At 37.3% G+C, this 16,148-nt stretch overlaps 1 protein-coding gene across 3 annotated transcripts in view; it reads left to right on the plus strand.

The window, feature by feature from the left end:
- Window positions 1-16,148, plus strand: part of Dgkh (diacylglycerol kinase, eta) — a 147,885-nt gene that overhangs the window by 115,286 nt on the left and 16,451 nt on the right. For all 3 annotated transcript variants that reach the window (XM_013028420.1, XM_013028348.1, XM_013028480.1), the window contains 8 exons: window positions 1,395-1,517; window positions 5,349-5,480; window positions 7,820-7,937; window positions 8,956-9,066; window positions 9,200-9,296; window positions 11,237-11,344; window positions 15,642-15,755; window positions 15,999-16,133. In XM_013028420.1, the coding sequence (XP_012883874.1) occupies window positions 1,395-1,517; window positions 5,349-5,480; window positions 7,820-7,937; window positions 8,956-9,066; window positions 9,200-9,296; window positions 11,237-11,344; window positions 15,642-15,755; window positions 15,999-16,133 (938 nt within the window). The remainder of the gene's footprint in view (window positions 1-1,394; window positions 1,518-5,348; window positions 5,481-7,819; window positions 7,938-8,955; window positions 9,067-9,199; window positions 9,297-11,236; window positions 11,345-15,641; window positions 15,756-15,998; window positions 16,134-16,148) is intronic.

Consider the following 16,148-nt stretch of genomic DNA (forward strand, 5'->3'; position numbering starts at 1 on the left):
GAGCGCTAGTCTTGAGCTGAAGAGCTGAGGGACAGGCCCAGAGTGCAGGCCCCATGACCAGCAAAGAAAAAAATATATATATACCTACGTGTGTGTGTGTGTGTGTGTGTGTGTATATATATATATATATTAGAAAAAAATCTACCAAAAGATATTTATACTTAATTTTATTTATGGTTTTAATACCAAAGACTAGAATATGAATGACGCATTAATTCTCAGAAATAAGATGAGGGCTGGACATGTGGTAGTGAACTTGCCTAGCATTACCTTGCCTAGGATTACATTCCAAAAAAAAGTAGAAAATTAAATTTACTTATTTGTTTATTTATTTATTTATTTTTGGTGCTGGGCCTGGGGCTTGAACTCTGGGTCTAGACACTGTCCCTGAGCTTTTTGTGATCGAGTCTAGCACTCTACCACTTGAGCTACAGCTCTAATTAAGGCTTTTTTTGGTGTTTCATTGAAATTAATCGGAGATAAGAGTCTAAGAGTCTCACAGACTTGCCTGCCTGGGCTGGCTTTGAACTCTGATCCTCAGATCTCAGCCTCCTGAGTCGCTAGAATTACAGGCAGGAGCTGTTGGGCACCCAGCTTTTATATTTGTATTTTTAATCCGGCACAAGTGGCTCCTATTTATAATTCTGACTACTCTGGAAGCTGATATCTGAAGATGGTAGTTGGAAGGCCCTTGGGTAGGCAATTCCATGAGTCTCTTGTCTCCAATTAACTACTCAAAAGCCCCAAGTGAAGCTGTGACTCAAGCAGTAGAACACCAGCCTTAAGTGAAAAAACTCAGGGACCAGTCCTAGGACATACACTCACACACACATACACATACACACACACACACACACATTTATTTTTAATCTACATAAGACAAATAATATTTCTAAAAGTTTAAATGTCTTTTACTTGATTAGAATCTCTTGAATTCTTAAAGAAAACAAATCATATTAAATTAACTACATTGCAAAGTTAGGAAATATGTTCTCAGCAATAACTTTCTAAATGTTTATTCTGCTTTCCACAGTATATATGAGCTTTTACCACATTTTAATTTTTATATTAATAGGATGCATTTCTCTTTGAATTTTGGTGATAAAAAGTTAATTAAGAGTAATTAATGTTCAAAAAACTCTTCGAAGATTGTGTCTTATAATAGAACTGTCATTTCATTGTGTAAAGTTTTTGTGGTGTTCTTATTCTTGTAAATATTAAATTTAACAACTTTATTATCTCTATACTTACAAGCATCACCCTCAAATTTATTACCACATAGTACTTATTTGCTAGTTTTTTGATCTCTTAATTTTTCTTTCCTAATTGTATCTTGCCTATGAATGGGTTGGTTTTCACTTATGCAAACGTACATATCTTCTTCCCACTTAAAGTGATGGAGGAGCCAACAGTCGGGCCGTGGGAGCCAGCTAGCCAGCCCTGCGACCCCCATGGAGCAGGCCTAGATGGGCCTAAGGATGAAGCCAGAGCTGATGATAACAGAGAGCCGCTCACTGGTAGGAAAACTATGACACCATTGTTTTGCAATTCAAGGTGATGCCATTTTGCTTTCAGTTTTCAAAAGGCAAATCAGTGTAAAATGGACTATTTGTGGTTTAATATTTATTTGTTTCTTTGTTGTGTCAGTATTGGGGCTTGAACACAGGGCTTGGTGCTGTCCTTAGCTTCTTCCACTCAAGGCTGGCACTCTTATCACTTGAGCCACAATTCCACTAAGAGACTTTTGGTAGCTAATTGGAGATAAGAGGCTCACAGACTTTCTTGTTCAGGTTGGCTTTGAACCTGAAATTGAGATCTTAGCTTCATAAGTAGCTAGACTTACAGACTTGAGGTGCTAGTATCCAGCTCTTTGGGGTCTTTGTTTTTGTTTTTGTTTGTCCCTGAGCTCTTCAGCTCAAGGCAAGCGATCTACCACTTGAGCCACAGCACCACTTCCAGAATTTTTTTTCTGTTTATGTGGTGCTGAGGAATTGAACCCAGGGCCTCATTCATGTGAGGTCAACACTCTACCATGGAGCCACCTTCCCAGCCCTTTGTTTTTATTTTTGAAAAAGTTTTTTGAAACGTAAAACATGGCTCTTCAAATTTAGCTCTTCACAAACATTAAAGTAACAAAAGTAACAGATTATTTAGACTATTTATACAGTCCTCTCACACATTCCCTAAAGAAGGTAGCAGGATTAAAGATAAATACTTTTGCTTTCCTATAGGAAGAGGAAGAAACACCTAAGCTACCCATACTTTAGTCCTCAGACTTCTTTAGGAGTTTTAGAGAAGCTGCAGGTCCCTATGGCCCCAAATTTGGACTATAAGTGGTTCAGCAGCCCTTGAGATTCATTGACTGACTTCTAGCCTGTTATTCCTTGTTACTAAATCAAACTTTAAGCCCACAGGACATTAATGTAACCTTTCTTTTTTGAAATTATTCTTGCCAGAAAAAAATCAATATTATTGCTTGAAAAATATTCTCTTTTTTTCAATGGAAGATGAATTTATATTTTTAATATTTGTTGTATAAGCAAAATGTTTTTCATTTACTGGGATCAAACAAAGCAGAAAGGAAAGTATTAGTAAAGATGAGCTTATGTGAAAGTAAGTACCTGCTACACATGGAAAGTCAACATGATTATATCTTGCATTATAATTATAGACTTGCATTGAGATTTTCATTTAACTTTTTCTTTGACATTTGTTATCTATGGACTTGAGCTGACAGTGTAAAATCTCCCTGTAGTTTTCTTATTGTACAATATGGATTATAAATAACATGCCAATGCTGTGGTCGAGGTTAAGTAAGTTACTATATGTGAGTGCCCAGGAAACTATTAGGACACTATTATATATATGTGTATATGGCATTTGTGTGGTGCTTTATGATTGGTTTAAAAAGCAGTTCCACACAGAGATGGCGGGACACAGGTGAACAAATGCATCAGTGGTACTTACTGGACACTGTGGAAAATGAATTCTACAACTTATGGGTGGGACCCAAGAGAAAAACTAATTTTTTCCAAAAAGAGATGCACTCATTCCCGGTCTTAGGTAACTGTAACTGCTCTGTACATCATCTTTATAATAACAATTAAAAAATTATCTTAAAAAAACAAATAAGTGGGGCTGGGAAGGTGGCTCAGTGGTAGAGCGCTTGCCTTGCATGCCTGAGGCCCTGGGTTCAATTCCTCAGCACCACGTAAGCAAAAAGAAAAAAGCCAGAAGTGGCGCTGTGGCTCTAGTGGTAGAGGGCTAGCCTTGAGCTGAAGAGCTGAGGGACAGCGCCCAGGCCCAGAGTACAAGCCCCACGACCGGACCAAAAAACAACAACAAAAGTAATTTCAGCTGCATGCAGTAGTGCATGTTTTGTAATCCTAGCTACTTGAGAAGAGATAGAATTGCATTTCAAGGCCAGCCTGAACAAACAATCCAAAAGAGCCTGTGTCTAAAACAAGCCAAGTGTAGTGGTCCGTTTAACTGTGCTCCAGTTACTCAAGAGATAGAGATAGGAATACTGAATTCCAAAGCCAACCTGACCAAAAACTCACAACCCTATCTAAAAAACCAGTTCAGAAGCAAAAAGTCTGACATGACACAAGGGATAATTTTTCATGAGCCCCTGAGTTCAATCTCCACTACTGCCTAAATAAGTAAGTACAGTTCTGTACCAGGTTTTCACTGCTTTTAAGATAAATCCTATTGTGGAGCTTTTCTTTTATGTGTTGTCCCTATGGTGCTACAAGTACTCTTCATTGCATCCTGTCCTAAAAACACTGCCTAGCCTTCATTCCTCTAACAGTCTCTCACTTGATTTCAAACCTTGTGTTTCTCTGGTTACACCTAAGAAAATACAAAGGGAATTAGAGACAATATTTTGAGATGAGAAAAGACTGTATACCATATCTAAACTTACTTGATGGGTCATGCAAGGGGTAGATTTAAGAGACTTTAATGATACCATAGTTGATCTTAATTTTCATTGAAGGGCCAGCCTATTGGAAATCAAGAGCAATAGCGAAAGTGTGTCTATAGTGAAGTTTTGGGAAAAAATTATTACTTTGTTGAAGCACACTTCCTAATCATTATTAAATGTTATGACAATGTGCAGGTCTCAGATAAGAGAAGTACAGTATATTTGTGTGATCAATGAGATATTTTAATTACGAAGAACCTAGAAACACTAATTTAATCACTTGGAATAGAACATTAGTTTTAGTCATTGCTACAGTTCCTGCTTTTTATCAAAGATGAATATCAAAAGTTTTTTTTAATTAGAAATTAGCTCCAGAAGCCCCGTTTGTGAAGAAAGAAAGAGAAGAGAGTGGCTATTCTGATACTTTCCTTTAATGAAACAGGACTGTTTTAAATAGAGTCAATAAAGTATAAGGTTAATATAGTTAGTTTGTAATTAATCTGAAGGAGAGTGAAGAGAATTAAGTTTTAGAGTACTGTAAAATTAAATTTGAGTATTACTGTTTTTTTTAATACCTTCCAATAGCTTCTAAATTAGTTAAAGGTACTATTTGCACTTCCTTAAGCTAATACAGTTTAGGCAGAATTAAACTTTCCCTTTTGTTGTTTTCTTTGAGTGTAATTATGTTTTCGGATAATTTTTAAATACACTATGCTTTTGCAAGATTAAAATACAACTGGGGTAGATCATCATTTTGAATAAATCATTGAGAAGGGTAGGGAAAGTACATGGATTTGAAAATAAATACTATGTTTCCTTCTATTTTTAGGAACATGATTAATTCCTGTTTCACGCTTAGCTCTGGGAGTTACATCAGTTAAATATCATTCACTCAATAGGAAAAGGCTTATATTTGTAGTGTACATAAGAACACATATGTGTCATTTTCAGAATCATCAGGCTTCAGATTTTCTAGTTGTCTTTCAATATGGGATAGCCACATTCAACTTGAGTGTACTGTAGTTATGATAGACATCTATATTCTATTGAACATCATCAGTTTCAGATCAGAGAGACCAGGACATCTGCCTCAGTTGGTTCCTTCCAGAGTATCTTAACAAAATGAAAATGAAATAGCCAATGAATAGATAAGTACAATTAATATTTTCACTCCCAGTGATTGATTTTAAAATAGATATTTTGTTTTTTCATGTCTCAAACTTATAGATGTTTGCTTGTCCTATGCCTTTATCAATATATCATTGTACATAAAAATTACGTATAACCAAGTAAATACATAATTTTAATACATGTAATTTTTAATATGAAGTATATTTTATATGTAAATGAAACTTACATAGTATAATACCATTAAGACAGTATCATCATCATTATTTTTATAATGTGGACTTTTTGCCAACAGTAAGAACTGCGCCTCGGTCCCCAGATGCCAGGGCATATCGTGGCTGTCTCCACGCTGATTCTGTTCCTGGGTCAGCAGTGACTGCCACCAAAGAAAACCTCCCAGTTCTCAATACTAGAATAATTTGCCCAGGTAATACAGATTCTGAAACATGGTCTATTTTTAAGTCTGTCTGTGAAAATGTGCATTTATTTCCATGAACTATAGAAATGTGGTCTTAAAGATAAACATACCTTTAAGAGAATGTCCCTGGTGTACTTGGCTGTAAAAATCCAGGTCCTGAATTTCTTCTATATGTCATAAACAGGTAGGAAATATTAAAACTTACTGTCTCTGGGCCCTGGGAAATTCTCAGTTTTAGCGTTTGGCCTAGGATTCTGGATTATTAAGTACTCAAAGTAAATTTGATTTTTAACTGTTATGACCTTTACATATCTTTGCAGCTTCCATTTGAGTTTAAGCCATTCATCTTTCTATAGACATTTTAGCCTAAAAATATGTTCTCCCACCACAATGGAGTAAAAGTAGGAATCAATAAGAAAATAAGATTTGGGGAATAAACAGGTATAGGTCAGGTATGTGGACATGTATAGGTCAAAGAAAAAGTTATAGAGGAAACTAGAGAAAATATTTTGAGGTGAGTGGAAGCAAAAATACACTATGCCAGCTTATTTGATGCAGCTGAGATAGACTTTGATTGAATAACAAATCTTGGCAAGGATGTGACAAAATTGCTGCGGAGCTGAATAGGTATTTCCACTTATGTAAGCAAAATGTAAAATGGTGTAGTCCTTCTGAAAGGCATGTTGACACTTTAAAAAAATTGAACAGAGTTATCATAAAATCAGTCAATCAATATACTAGGTATATTATCCAAGAGAACTGAAAATTATTTCTAAATGAGAACTTTTCCATGACTATTAAAAATTCAAAGGGGAAATAACCCAAATACACATGAGGTGATGCATAGATTGACAAGAAGTATATACACACACTGGATTATTATTTAGACATGAAAAGGAATGAGTTCCTGTAGGGCAGATAGGAGATGGCTTTTCACCTCTACATTCCCCTTCACCCCTGGATAATCTAGTTTGAATTCAATGTCTCACACTTGAGCCACATTCCCAGCCTTTTTTTTTAACATAAATATTTTCCAAGTAGGACTGAAAAAGATCTAGGTTGGCTTCCAACCTTGATCTTCACAGTCTCTACCCATCTTGATTATTTTATAACCAACTACATATTACTAGTTAAAACAATGGGTAAGAGCTGGGTGCTGATGGCTCACACCTATAATCCTAGCCTCTCAGGAGGCTGAAATTTGAGGATTGAGATTCAAAGTCAGCCTGAACAGGAAATTCTGAGACTCTTATCTCCAATTAACCACCAGAAAACTAGAAGTAGCACTGTGGTTCAAAATGGTAGAGTGATAGCCTTGAGCAGAAAAACTCAGGGACAGTACTCAGGCCCCAAGTTCAAGCCCCATGACTTACAAAAAAATAAATGAAATAAAATAAAAGAATGGATGATAATAACCCAGTAAGAAGAATGCATTGTTGAGAGTAGGAGTTTTTGCAAAGTCCTGTTTTTCTAATTTTCTAGTGTTTCCCAACAGAGTGGCATGCTTTTTGTTCACTCTTCTATCCTTTTTGTTTATCTCCTGAGGCCCCTGTCACTTGACCTGCTTCCCAGACTTGTGTTGATAGCCTTCATATTAAGTTATGTAGATCATAAAATTCAGTAACCTTGAATACCATAATGAATTAGGAGAATCCAGTTGATATGCATTTGATGTTTTGCATATTGACATGAAGGATAACTTTTTTTTGTATTCAAAACTATGTTCTTTGAAAACTCATATTTGCTACTTGTTCTTGATAGCCGTACTGAGTTTTTACCTTCTTAATTCTCTTAGGTTTTTAAATTGCATATTATTATCTGTGTTCTGTGATTTAAGGTAATTCAGCCTTTATTGTAAATTCCTCATAGACGCCACAGTATTGTTTGCTCCAAGCAATACTTTCAAAGTCCTTATTTCCTTAATTTTTTTTTGTACTGGTACAGGTACTGGGCCTTGAACTCAAAACCTCAAGCACTGGCTTGGCTTTTTTAAATGAAGATTGGTATTCAACCACTTGAGCCTCATCTCTTCCAGCTTTTTGGCTGCTAATTGGAAATGAGTCTCATGGACTGGGTTGACTTGAACAACAATCCTCAGAGCTCAACCTCTTAAGTAGCTAGATTATAGGTGTGAGTGGCCAGCCTTCTCCTTAATTCTTTATAATCATGTCTAGATATTTGGGAGTTTCAGAGGCCCCATATTCATAAATAGCATAGTTCTTAGTTTTGGTTAATGAGATGAGCTGGCCCAGAAAACCCTACTTTAGGAGCAAGCTGTTTGTGATGAACTGGAATGGATGGGTTCTGTCTTCACATGTGTTCCTGTCTGTGCTTCTCTTTCTGCTCAGGTTTAAGAGCAGGATTAGCTGCCTCTATTGCTGGGAGCTCTATTATCAACAAAATGCTACTAGCAAACATCGATCCTTTTGGTGCAACACCGTTTATCGACCCTGACCTAGATTCAATGTAAGGCAGTGCTTTCTTGATTACTTTGTTTTGGCTTTTCTTCTTTCCATTGTTTATAAATTTTGAATGTGTTACCATTTATATGGCTTTATATATGAAAGAAGGGATCAGAAAATCTTTGAAATTTCAGATAATAATGAGGACTTTGAGCCCTTGAAATTTACTGGACTCCAGGGCCCTCTTATTTCCTTTTAGAGTAACATTCTGGCATTCATTTTTCCCTGGAGTCTCTTACTAAAGTTTCCTTAAACTAGTGTTCATGATATTCTTCTTACCACTCTCATCAAACCAATCTTTCCACACCAGCACCTAGATTTTCTTACCACTTTGATTTATTTTCTTCTCAGAATTTTCCTAAAACATTTTTTTGCCAGCTACTTCTTTTTATTTTTTCTTTTGAGGCAACATCTCACTGGATAGCTCAGGCTGGCCTTGAATTCATGATCCTCCTGACTCATCCTCCTGAGTGCTGGGGTTACAGACATGTACCACCAAGCCCAGCGTTTCATTTTCACTTTTTATTTTGCTTTTATCTCATTTTTGCAATCACACTCCATATAGACAGTGCTACATTTTAAACTTCAGGAAATATTTAAAAGAATAGATTAATTCTAGTAGCTTTTTTTGCACAATAAATTTTGTTCATTGTTAAAAGTTGAAGTGGAAGAAGGGACTTTCTAATGACCAGAAAGAATGCTATAGCCATCTGGCTACAAGACCCTCCCCAAATCCTCCTTGTTTGCCCATATGATGAGCCACCTATTTAGGAGACAGATAGACTCCAGCTTGTTGAAGTTTAGTATGAAAGTAAGGTATGGCCTTTGCGTTGTCTTGTGTCACATGTACTATGCTTGTGCACATAACTTAACACATATAGGTCATGTGATTTCTGCTGAACTTCGCAATCTTTTGCAAGAAATGGAAGTGTAAGTGGTTTTGAGTGCTCTTTTGTGAACAAATTGTAATTTCTATAATCAACCTGAGATTAATTTTTATGTACTTTCCCTTATTTACATAGAGATGGCTATTCAGAAAAATGTGTCATGAACAATTACTTTGGAATTGGATTAGATGCCAAAATTTCATTAGAATTTAATAATAAGAGAGAGGAGCACCCTGAAAAATGCAGGTAACTTCAAAATAATGTTATTACAGGAAGGAGATTTTACTTGAATTTCATTTATTGTCTCTTGTGCTTGCTCTGCCTTTAAGGGGTGTAATGAATCAATTTCTTGAGATGGCTCACCAATATTTGTTTTCAGGAGCCGAACCAAAAACTTGATGTGGTATGGAGTCCTTGGTACTCGGGAATTATTACAGAGATCCTACAAGAATTTAGAACAAAGGGTTCAACTTGAGGTGAGTGCATTCTGAAGGCAGTACATTTCAAATGATCTTACTTAGAAAAAGAATTTCATACATGAGAGCTAATTGAGCCTAAATTCCTCTTGATTTGTGATTAAATGTTGATGGATAAAAATGGAAGTAGGGGTCTCCTTGATACTAAAGAAGTTCAGGCACTGCATGTGAACAGCGTCATTAACTCTGGAAAGTGGGGCTACTTTGGTGCACCAGTGTCCCACAACAAAGTAGATCAGGGGACTGCATTAAACATAGGGTCTGTCATGGACAGAAAGTCCTCAGTTAAGTTTTCTAACTCAGTACTCCCCCAAACTTCACAAATCCCTGTAATAAATACAATTTTTACTTTATATAAATTTATTGTTAATAACATTAAAATTATTAATAATTAAAATATTATTATTACTCTTATCTTGTGCCAGTCCAGGGATTTGAACTCAGGGCTGAAAGTTATCCCTGAGTTTTTGTGCTGAAGGCTAATATTCTAAAACTTGAGCCACAGCTCTACTTCTAGCTTTTTGGTGGTTAACTGGAATCTCCTGGACTTTTCCTGCCCTGGATTGGTTTAGAACCTTGATCCTCAGATCAACTAATTTTTGAGCCCCCTATTTTGGATGAAAGACATGCCTTTCCTAGCTTATATCCTTCTATAACCAGATATTTTAAATTAAAGCAAACCATTCATACAGAGTCATAAATGCTGTAATCTGAGCATTATAATTTGGGTGTTACCTTAACATTGGAATGTGGGCTGAAAGAGGTACCCAGGTCGCTTATTAACAGAATGTCATAGTAAAGTTAAGCCCATTACTTTTTCACTAAAAAAAAAAAAAATACAACTCTGCAGTTAGGTGGGTTGAATTGTCATGATTTGATAATCAGATAGAAATTACTGGGGAGGCTCACATTTCAAAGTGCTATCCTCCGTAGTCCCATCTCCAGGCAACTGAGGCGATCCATATCCCCAGTCAGCCACATTCCTCAAGAACACATAAGAAGTTGTATCCTGTCTTTTACCCTAAGTGTTAATGTAGTACCTAACCCTGTTTTGGGGCAGAAACATACAGGTACATAGTTCTTCAGCATAATTTGGTAAGCACAGATGCTCCTTAACTTATGACAGGATTAATAAACATACTGTAAAGATGAAAATACAATAAGTGGAAATGTTTATGATTGCACCTAAACTATCAAACATCATAGCTTAGGCTTGCCTGCCTTAAAAACATGCTCAGAAAATGTGTATTAGTCCACAATCAAACAAAATCATCGACCATTTGTCTATGCTGGCCTGAAACTGCAGTCCTTCCCATCTTAATCTCCCAAGTAGCTAGGTGACAGGTGTGTACACAGATATTGGTTGAGATATAGGACGTTGTAAATTCTTTGCCTGGATTGGCCTTGAACTGTGACCTTTCTGATTTCTACTTTCCAGGTAGCTGGGCGTAACTGGAGTCACCCAGCTAGCACTCAGTTTGAGCCTCACCACTCATAGAATATAATCTAGTTATTATAGAATATTATCAGTGTGCCAGGGGTCATGAGAGGCACAGGGTGCCAGGGGCAGGACCAGTGCCTGCCCTTCCACAGTCCACTTCCTGCAAGATGCCTGAAACAGGCATAGTGAGGACCATAATATGAAGGAGAAACAAGATTCAAAGGGAAAATGTGTTCTGACCTGGGGAGGGGAAAAAAAAAAAAACTCCTTTTTAAAAAAAGATTCAGTTTTCTGTAACAATTTCTGCTTTATTTATGTATACTTTCAAAATTTTTTAATTAAGAAAAAATAAGGTTGAATCCTTTGTCATGTGTAGGAATGTGTTTACAAGAGAACAAACATTATACTTTGCTCTCTCCTCCATGAGTCTAACTTTTAGGATCTTAGTAAAGGAATGTTTTTGCTTTTCCATCTGACCTCGCAGCCTTTTGCCTTGCAGTGTGATGGGCAGTACATACCTCTTCCCAGTCTGCAAGGCATCGCTGTGCTGAACATCCCCAGCTATGCTGGAGGTACCAACTTCTGGGGTGGAACCAAAGAGGATGATGTAAGTAGTATAGCAGCTGTCAAGAGTTTGCCTCCTCAATAATAAAGGAATTCTTCTCTTTTTGTTTTAGAAAATGTACATTTTCCTATTAATTTAGGTTTATTTTAGGATAATTTACACTAGGAAGATGAGGCATAGAACAGATTTGTTTAAGAATCTTTCAACAAGCTTTCATGGATATACTCTTTAATTCTTTTTTTAAATTAATTTAGTTTTATTTTATTTGTGAACATACTGTACAGAGGGGTTACAATTACATGGGCAGGATAATGCGTACATTTCTTACCAAGCATTGCAGCCTCCTCCTTTGTTTACCCTTCATATCCCTTCCCAGCCTCCCCCTCCCCCCCCAATCCCAATCCTTCTCCTTCCCCCCCTTCCCCCCCCACCGACGTTGTAAAGCTCGTTTTGGACATGACAACTTGTGCTTCTCATTGTTGCAACAGGTCCACCTGTATCCTTAAACAACTGGTTTTTCCCCATCTCCTCCACAAGTTATACTGACATCAAATATAGTGAAAGCAGGGGTTATACTGTGGGGGAGGGACATACAAAGCAACAAAGAGATAATCTTATAAATGCGTTAGAAACAAATGCATGAAAGAAAAAAACATTAAAATACATATCTAAGGGTTCATTTTCCTGACATCACATTATCTGACCTTTTCCGCTTGACTCATACATATACTAGATATTGCAAATAAGGGAAACCATGGGACCTATGTTTCTTTGGGCTTGGCTTACTTCACTTAATATAATTTTTTCCAAGTTTTTCCATTTCCTAACAAATGGGGCAATGTCATTCTTTCTGATGGAGGCATAGAATTCCATTGTGTATATATACCACATTTTCTTGATCCATTCATCTACTGAGGGGCATCTGGGTTGGTTCCAGATCTTAGCTATGGTAAATAATGCTGCAATAAACATAGTTGTGCTGGTAGCTTTAGTGTGGTCTTGTTTGTAAACATTTGGGTAAATGCCCAAAAGTGGGATTGCTGGGTCATAGGGGAGTTCTATGTGAAGTCTTTTGAGGAACCTCCATACTGCTTTCCAAAGTGGTTGAACAAGTTTACATTCCCACCAACAATGAAGTAAGGTTCCTTTCTGTCCACATCCCCTCCAGCATCTGTTGTTAGAGTTCTTGATTTTTGCCGTTCTAACTGGAGTGAGGTGATATCTCAATGTTGTTTTGATTTGCATTTCTTTTATGGCTAGGGATGTTGAACATTTCTTCATGTGTCTATTGGCCATCTTTCTTCTTCAGAGAAGTTTCTCTTTAAGTCTTTCACCCACTTATTTATTGGGCAGTTGTTTCTTTGAGGATTTGTTGTTGGGGGGTTTAATTTTTTGAGTTCCAAGTATATTTTAGATACGAGACCCTTGTCCGTTGTATGGCTAGTAAAGATCTTCTCCTAATCCATGGGCTTTCTATTGATCTTGCTAGCTATGTCATTTGCCCTGCAGAAGCTCTGCAACTTTATGCAATCCCATTTGTCCAATCTTTCTTTGATTTGTTGTGTTTCCAGGTCTCTATTCAGAAAATTTTGGCCTGAGCCAAGGAGACCTAGGGTTTCTCCTATTCCATCCTGTAATGTTTTCAGAGTGTCTGCTTTGACTTCAAGGTCTTTGATCCATTTGGAGTTGATTCTGGAGCAGGGTGATATATAAGGATCTACCTTTAGTTTTCTACTACTCTTTAATTCTTATCCTGAGATGTAAGTGATGATTTTTGGGGCAGCGGGGGTAAAGACAAAAAAAATCTACTTTGGAAAAGGAAATTTAGGAGCTAAAAAGAGAAGTTTTTTACTTTGTAATTTCATGGTTGTATTACTTTTCCACTGCTATAACAAATCAACACAAATTTAGTAACTTAATACATGTGTATCATCTTACAGCTCTGTGTGCTAAGTCTGACATGGTCTCCCTGGGCTTAAAATCAAGGTGTCAGCTGGGCTGTGTCCTTTTCGGAGGCTCTGGGGGGACTATATATTTGTTGCTCTTCCCAACTTTTAGAGGTTACCCACATTTCTTCCTTTGTCTTCTAAGCTAACAAGGCAGGTTGAATACATCTCAGACTCTGTTGCTGAGGTCTTCTGTCCTGCCTTCTTTGTTCACTTTTAATGACCTTGTGATGACATTGGGCCCCCACAGCATCCTGTTCCATCCACCCATGTCAAGGTCTATCATTTAATCACATCTGCAAAGTTCTTTTTGCCATATGAGGTGACATATTCATAGGTCCAGGAATTAACACAATGACATTTTTTGAGATGGAGTGGGGCTTTATTCTGCCCACCATAATAATTTTCTGTCCTTTTAAGTTTCTCAACTTATATTTACATGATAACTATTTTTAATTTTAGCTGTATCGAGTAGATTCATTAAGTCAGTAAGATTGAGGGTTATTTTTATTCCTTTCATATTTCCCAATATTGAAAAAAAGAGAAAATCATGACCTCACAAAAACAATTATTCTGAAAAGGATGAAAGAGAAGGAACAATTACTGAAGTTGATACAACGATATAGATGAGGTGTTGGCAAGATCTTTGAAGACTCAGCAGACAATGGTTTTTACTTGAGGCTTCTGATATAATGCTATAATAGGTCTTAAGACTCTTAAATGGACATGCAGGGATTCAGTACTCAGTAAATAGTAAAGTGTGTGTAAAGTTCATGATAAGAATATATTCTGGTCTGGTGCCGGTGGCTCATACCTGTAATCCTAGCTACTCAGGAGGCTGAGATCTGAGGATCATAGGTCAAAGCCAGCCCAGGCTGGAGAGTCCTTGAGACTCATCTCCAATAGACCACTAGAAAACCGAAAGTGGTACTATGGCTCGAGCGATAGAGCACTCGCCTTGAGCTGAAGAGCCCAGGGACAGTGCCCAAGCCCAGAGTTCAAGCCCCATGACCGACCAAAAAAAAAAAAAAAGAACATAGTCTGATGCTATTAAAGTATGAAAAACTAGTAGTCAGTATTTTATTTTTTTGCCAGTACGTCACCATCAGTCTTAAATATTTTGAAGGTGAGAAACTAACAAGATTAAGATAAATAAAGCTGATGTTCCTTGGCTACATACCTTGTAGTCACATATGTCCTTTGAGTTTCATATTTTTTAATATCCACAAGGGATTTTCTTTTGGGGAAAGGAGGGAGGGGGGAGGGACGGTGACAGTGCTGGGGTTTGAACCTAGGCTTTTGTGCTTATTAAGCAAACCCTCTACTAGTGAGTTGTATACTCAGCACAGTACATCCAGCACTTTTCATCTAAACTTTACCACCAAAACAGTTGAGGCAAAGATTCTACAGTAAGTAGCAGAAATAGGGTTTAAATTCAGGTAATCTGAAAATACCAATTACAATAACTAGGTTTAGCAAATTTGTGTCCTGATGTTCTCAGTGTGGGTTTTAAATAAGGTACTCCTTTGCACTGCGTATTTTTCAGTTGTAGATATTTATGATATCTTAAGAGAGAGTAACCAGGAGAAAATAATATACTGTAAATTTAATTTTAGAGTAAGTCTACATGTTTTTATCCTCCAAGGTTTCTGATTCCACACTCCCAAATGCCCTAATCAGTTATTGTAAGATGTAAGGTGCCTATGCATATCGCTTACACCAGGTCTAGAGCACAAGGCCCTGAGTTCAAGCTCAAATACCAGAACACACCAGGGGAGCTGAATTGTATGTCCACTAGATTTTACCCTATAAAACAGTATCACCTTTGTGTCTTTTCAGGTTGCCTAAAATCACATGTATCACTTTTCCTGACACCTGAGTTATATGTGACAGATGCTTGATGCATTTTTACAGATGAATCAGTTAGAAGTGCAATACTCTAGAGTGCTTTCAAAAATAACTTTATTTGTTTATTTATTTTGGTCAGTCGTAGGGCTTGAACTCTGGGCCAGGGTACTGTCCCTCAGCTCTTCAAGCTCAAGGCTAGCACTCTACCATTTGAGCCACAGTGCCACTCCCAATTTTCTGGTGATTTAGAAATATGAGTCTCATGGACTTTCCTGTCCAGGCTGGCTTTGAACCACAATCCTCAGATCTCAGCCTCCCAAGTAGCTAGGATTACAGGCCTGAGCCACTGGCACCTGGCTTAAGTTTATTTTAAATCTACCTTCAGTGACTTTTTTTTCCCCTTGGATTATTATGTCCTACTATTTAGGTTTTTTGCTCACTATTTTTTGCTTTTGTTTTTGTAAATACATGTACTGTGCAGGGTTTAAACTGCCCAGTGTGCCATTTTAACCTAAAGCCTTCTCTGAAAATGTAATGCCTTTCAGATATTTGCTGCACCATCATTTGATGACAAGATCCTGGAAGTTGTTGCAATATTTGACAGTGTGCAAATGGCAGTTTCAAGAGTCATAAAACTGCAGCATCACAGAATAGCCCAGGTCAGTTTCTCTATAATCAAACCAGACTGTACTTCTTGGGTCAGAGAGTGTGGGGACAGTGTTCTAGATGACACCTCTGCTGGTCTGCTTCAATACAACACTGACTGCTTGTCATACTGGTGATTATGGTGTCATTATAAACTAGAGCCTTCCATTTCACACGGTGCACTGGAAGTCCAACTTAAACTGCACTGGTTTCATAGATGACTTCTACTCTAAAATCATGTGTTTGTTTTATTTCAGTGTCGTACGGTAAAAATTACTATATTTGGCGATGAGGGATTGCCAGTGCAGGTGGATGGTGAAGCATGGGTCCAGCCTCCAGGGATTATCAAAATTGTGCATAAAAACAGAGCTCAGATGCTAACAAGGGACAGAGTATGTAACAAAACA

This window comes from Dipodomys ordii, unplaced genomic scaffold (genome assembly GCF_000151885.1).
Source record: "Dipodomys ordii isolate 6190 unplaced genomic scaffold, Dord_2.0 Scaffold1, whole genome shotgun sequence".
Taxonomy (NCBI): Eukaryota; Metazoa; Chordata; class Mammalia; order Rodentia; family Heteromyidae; genus Dipodomys; species Dipodomys ordii.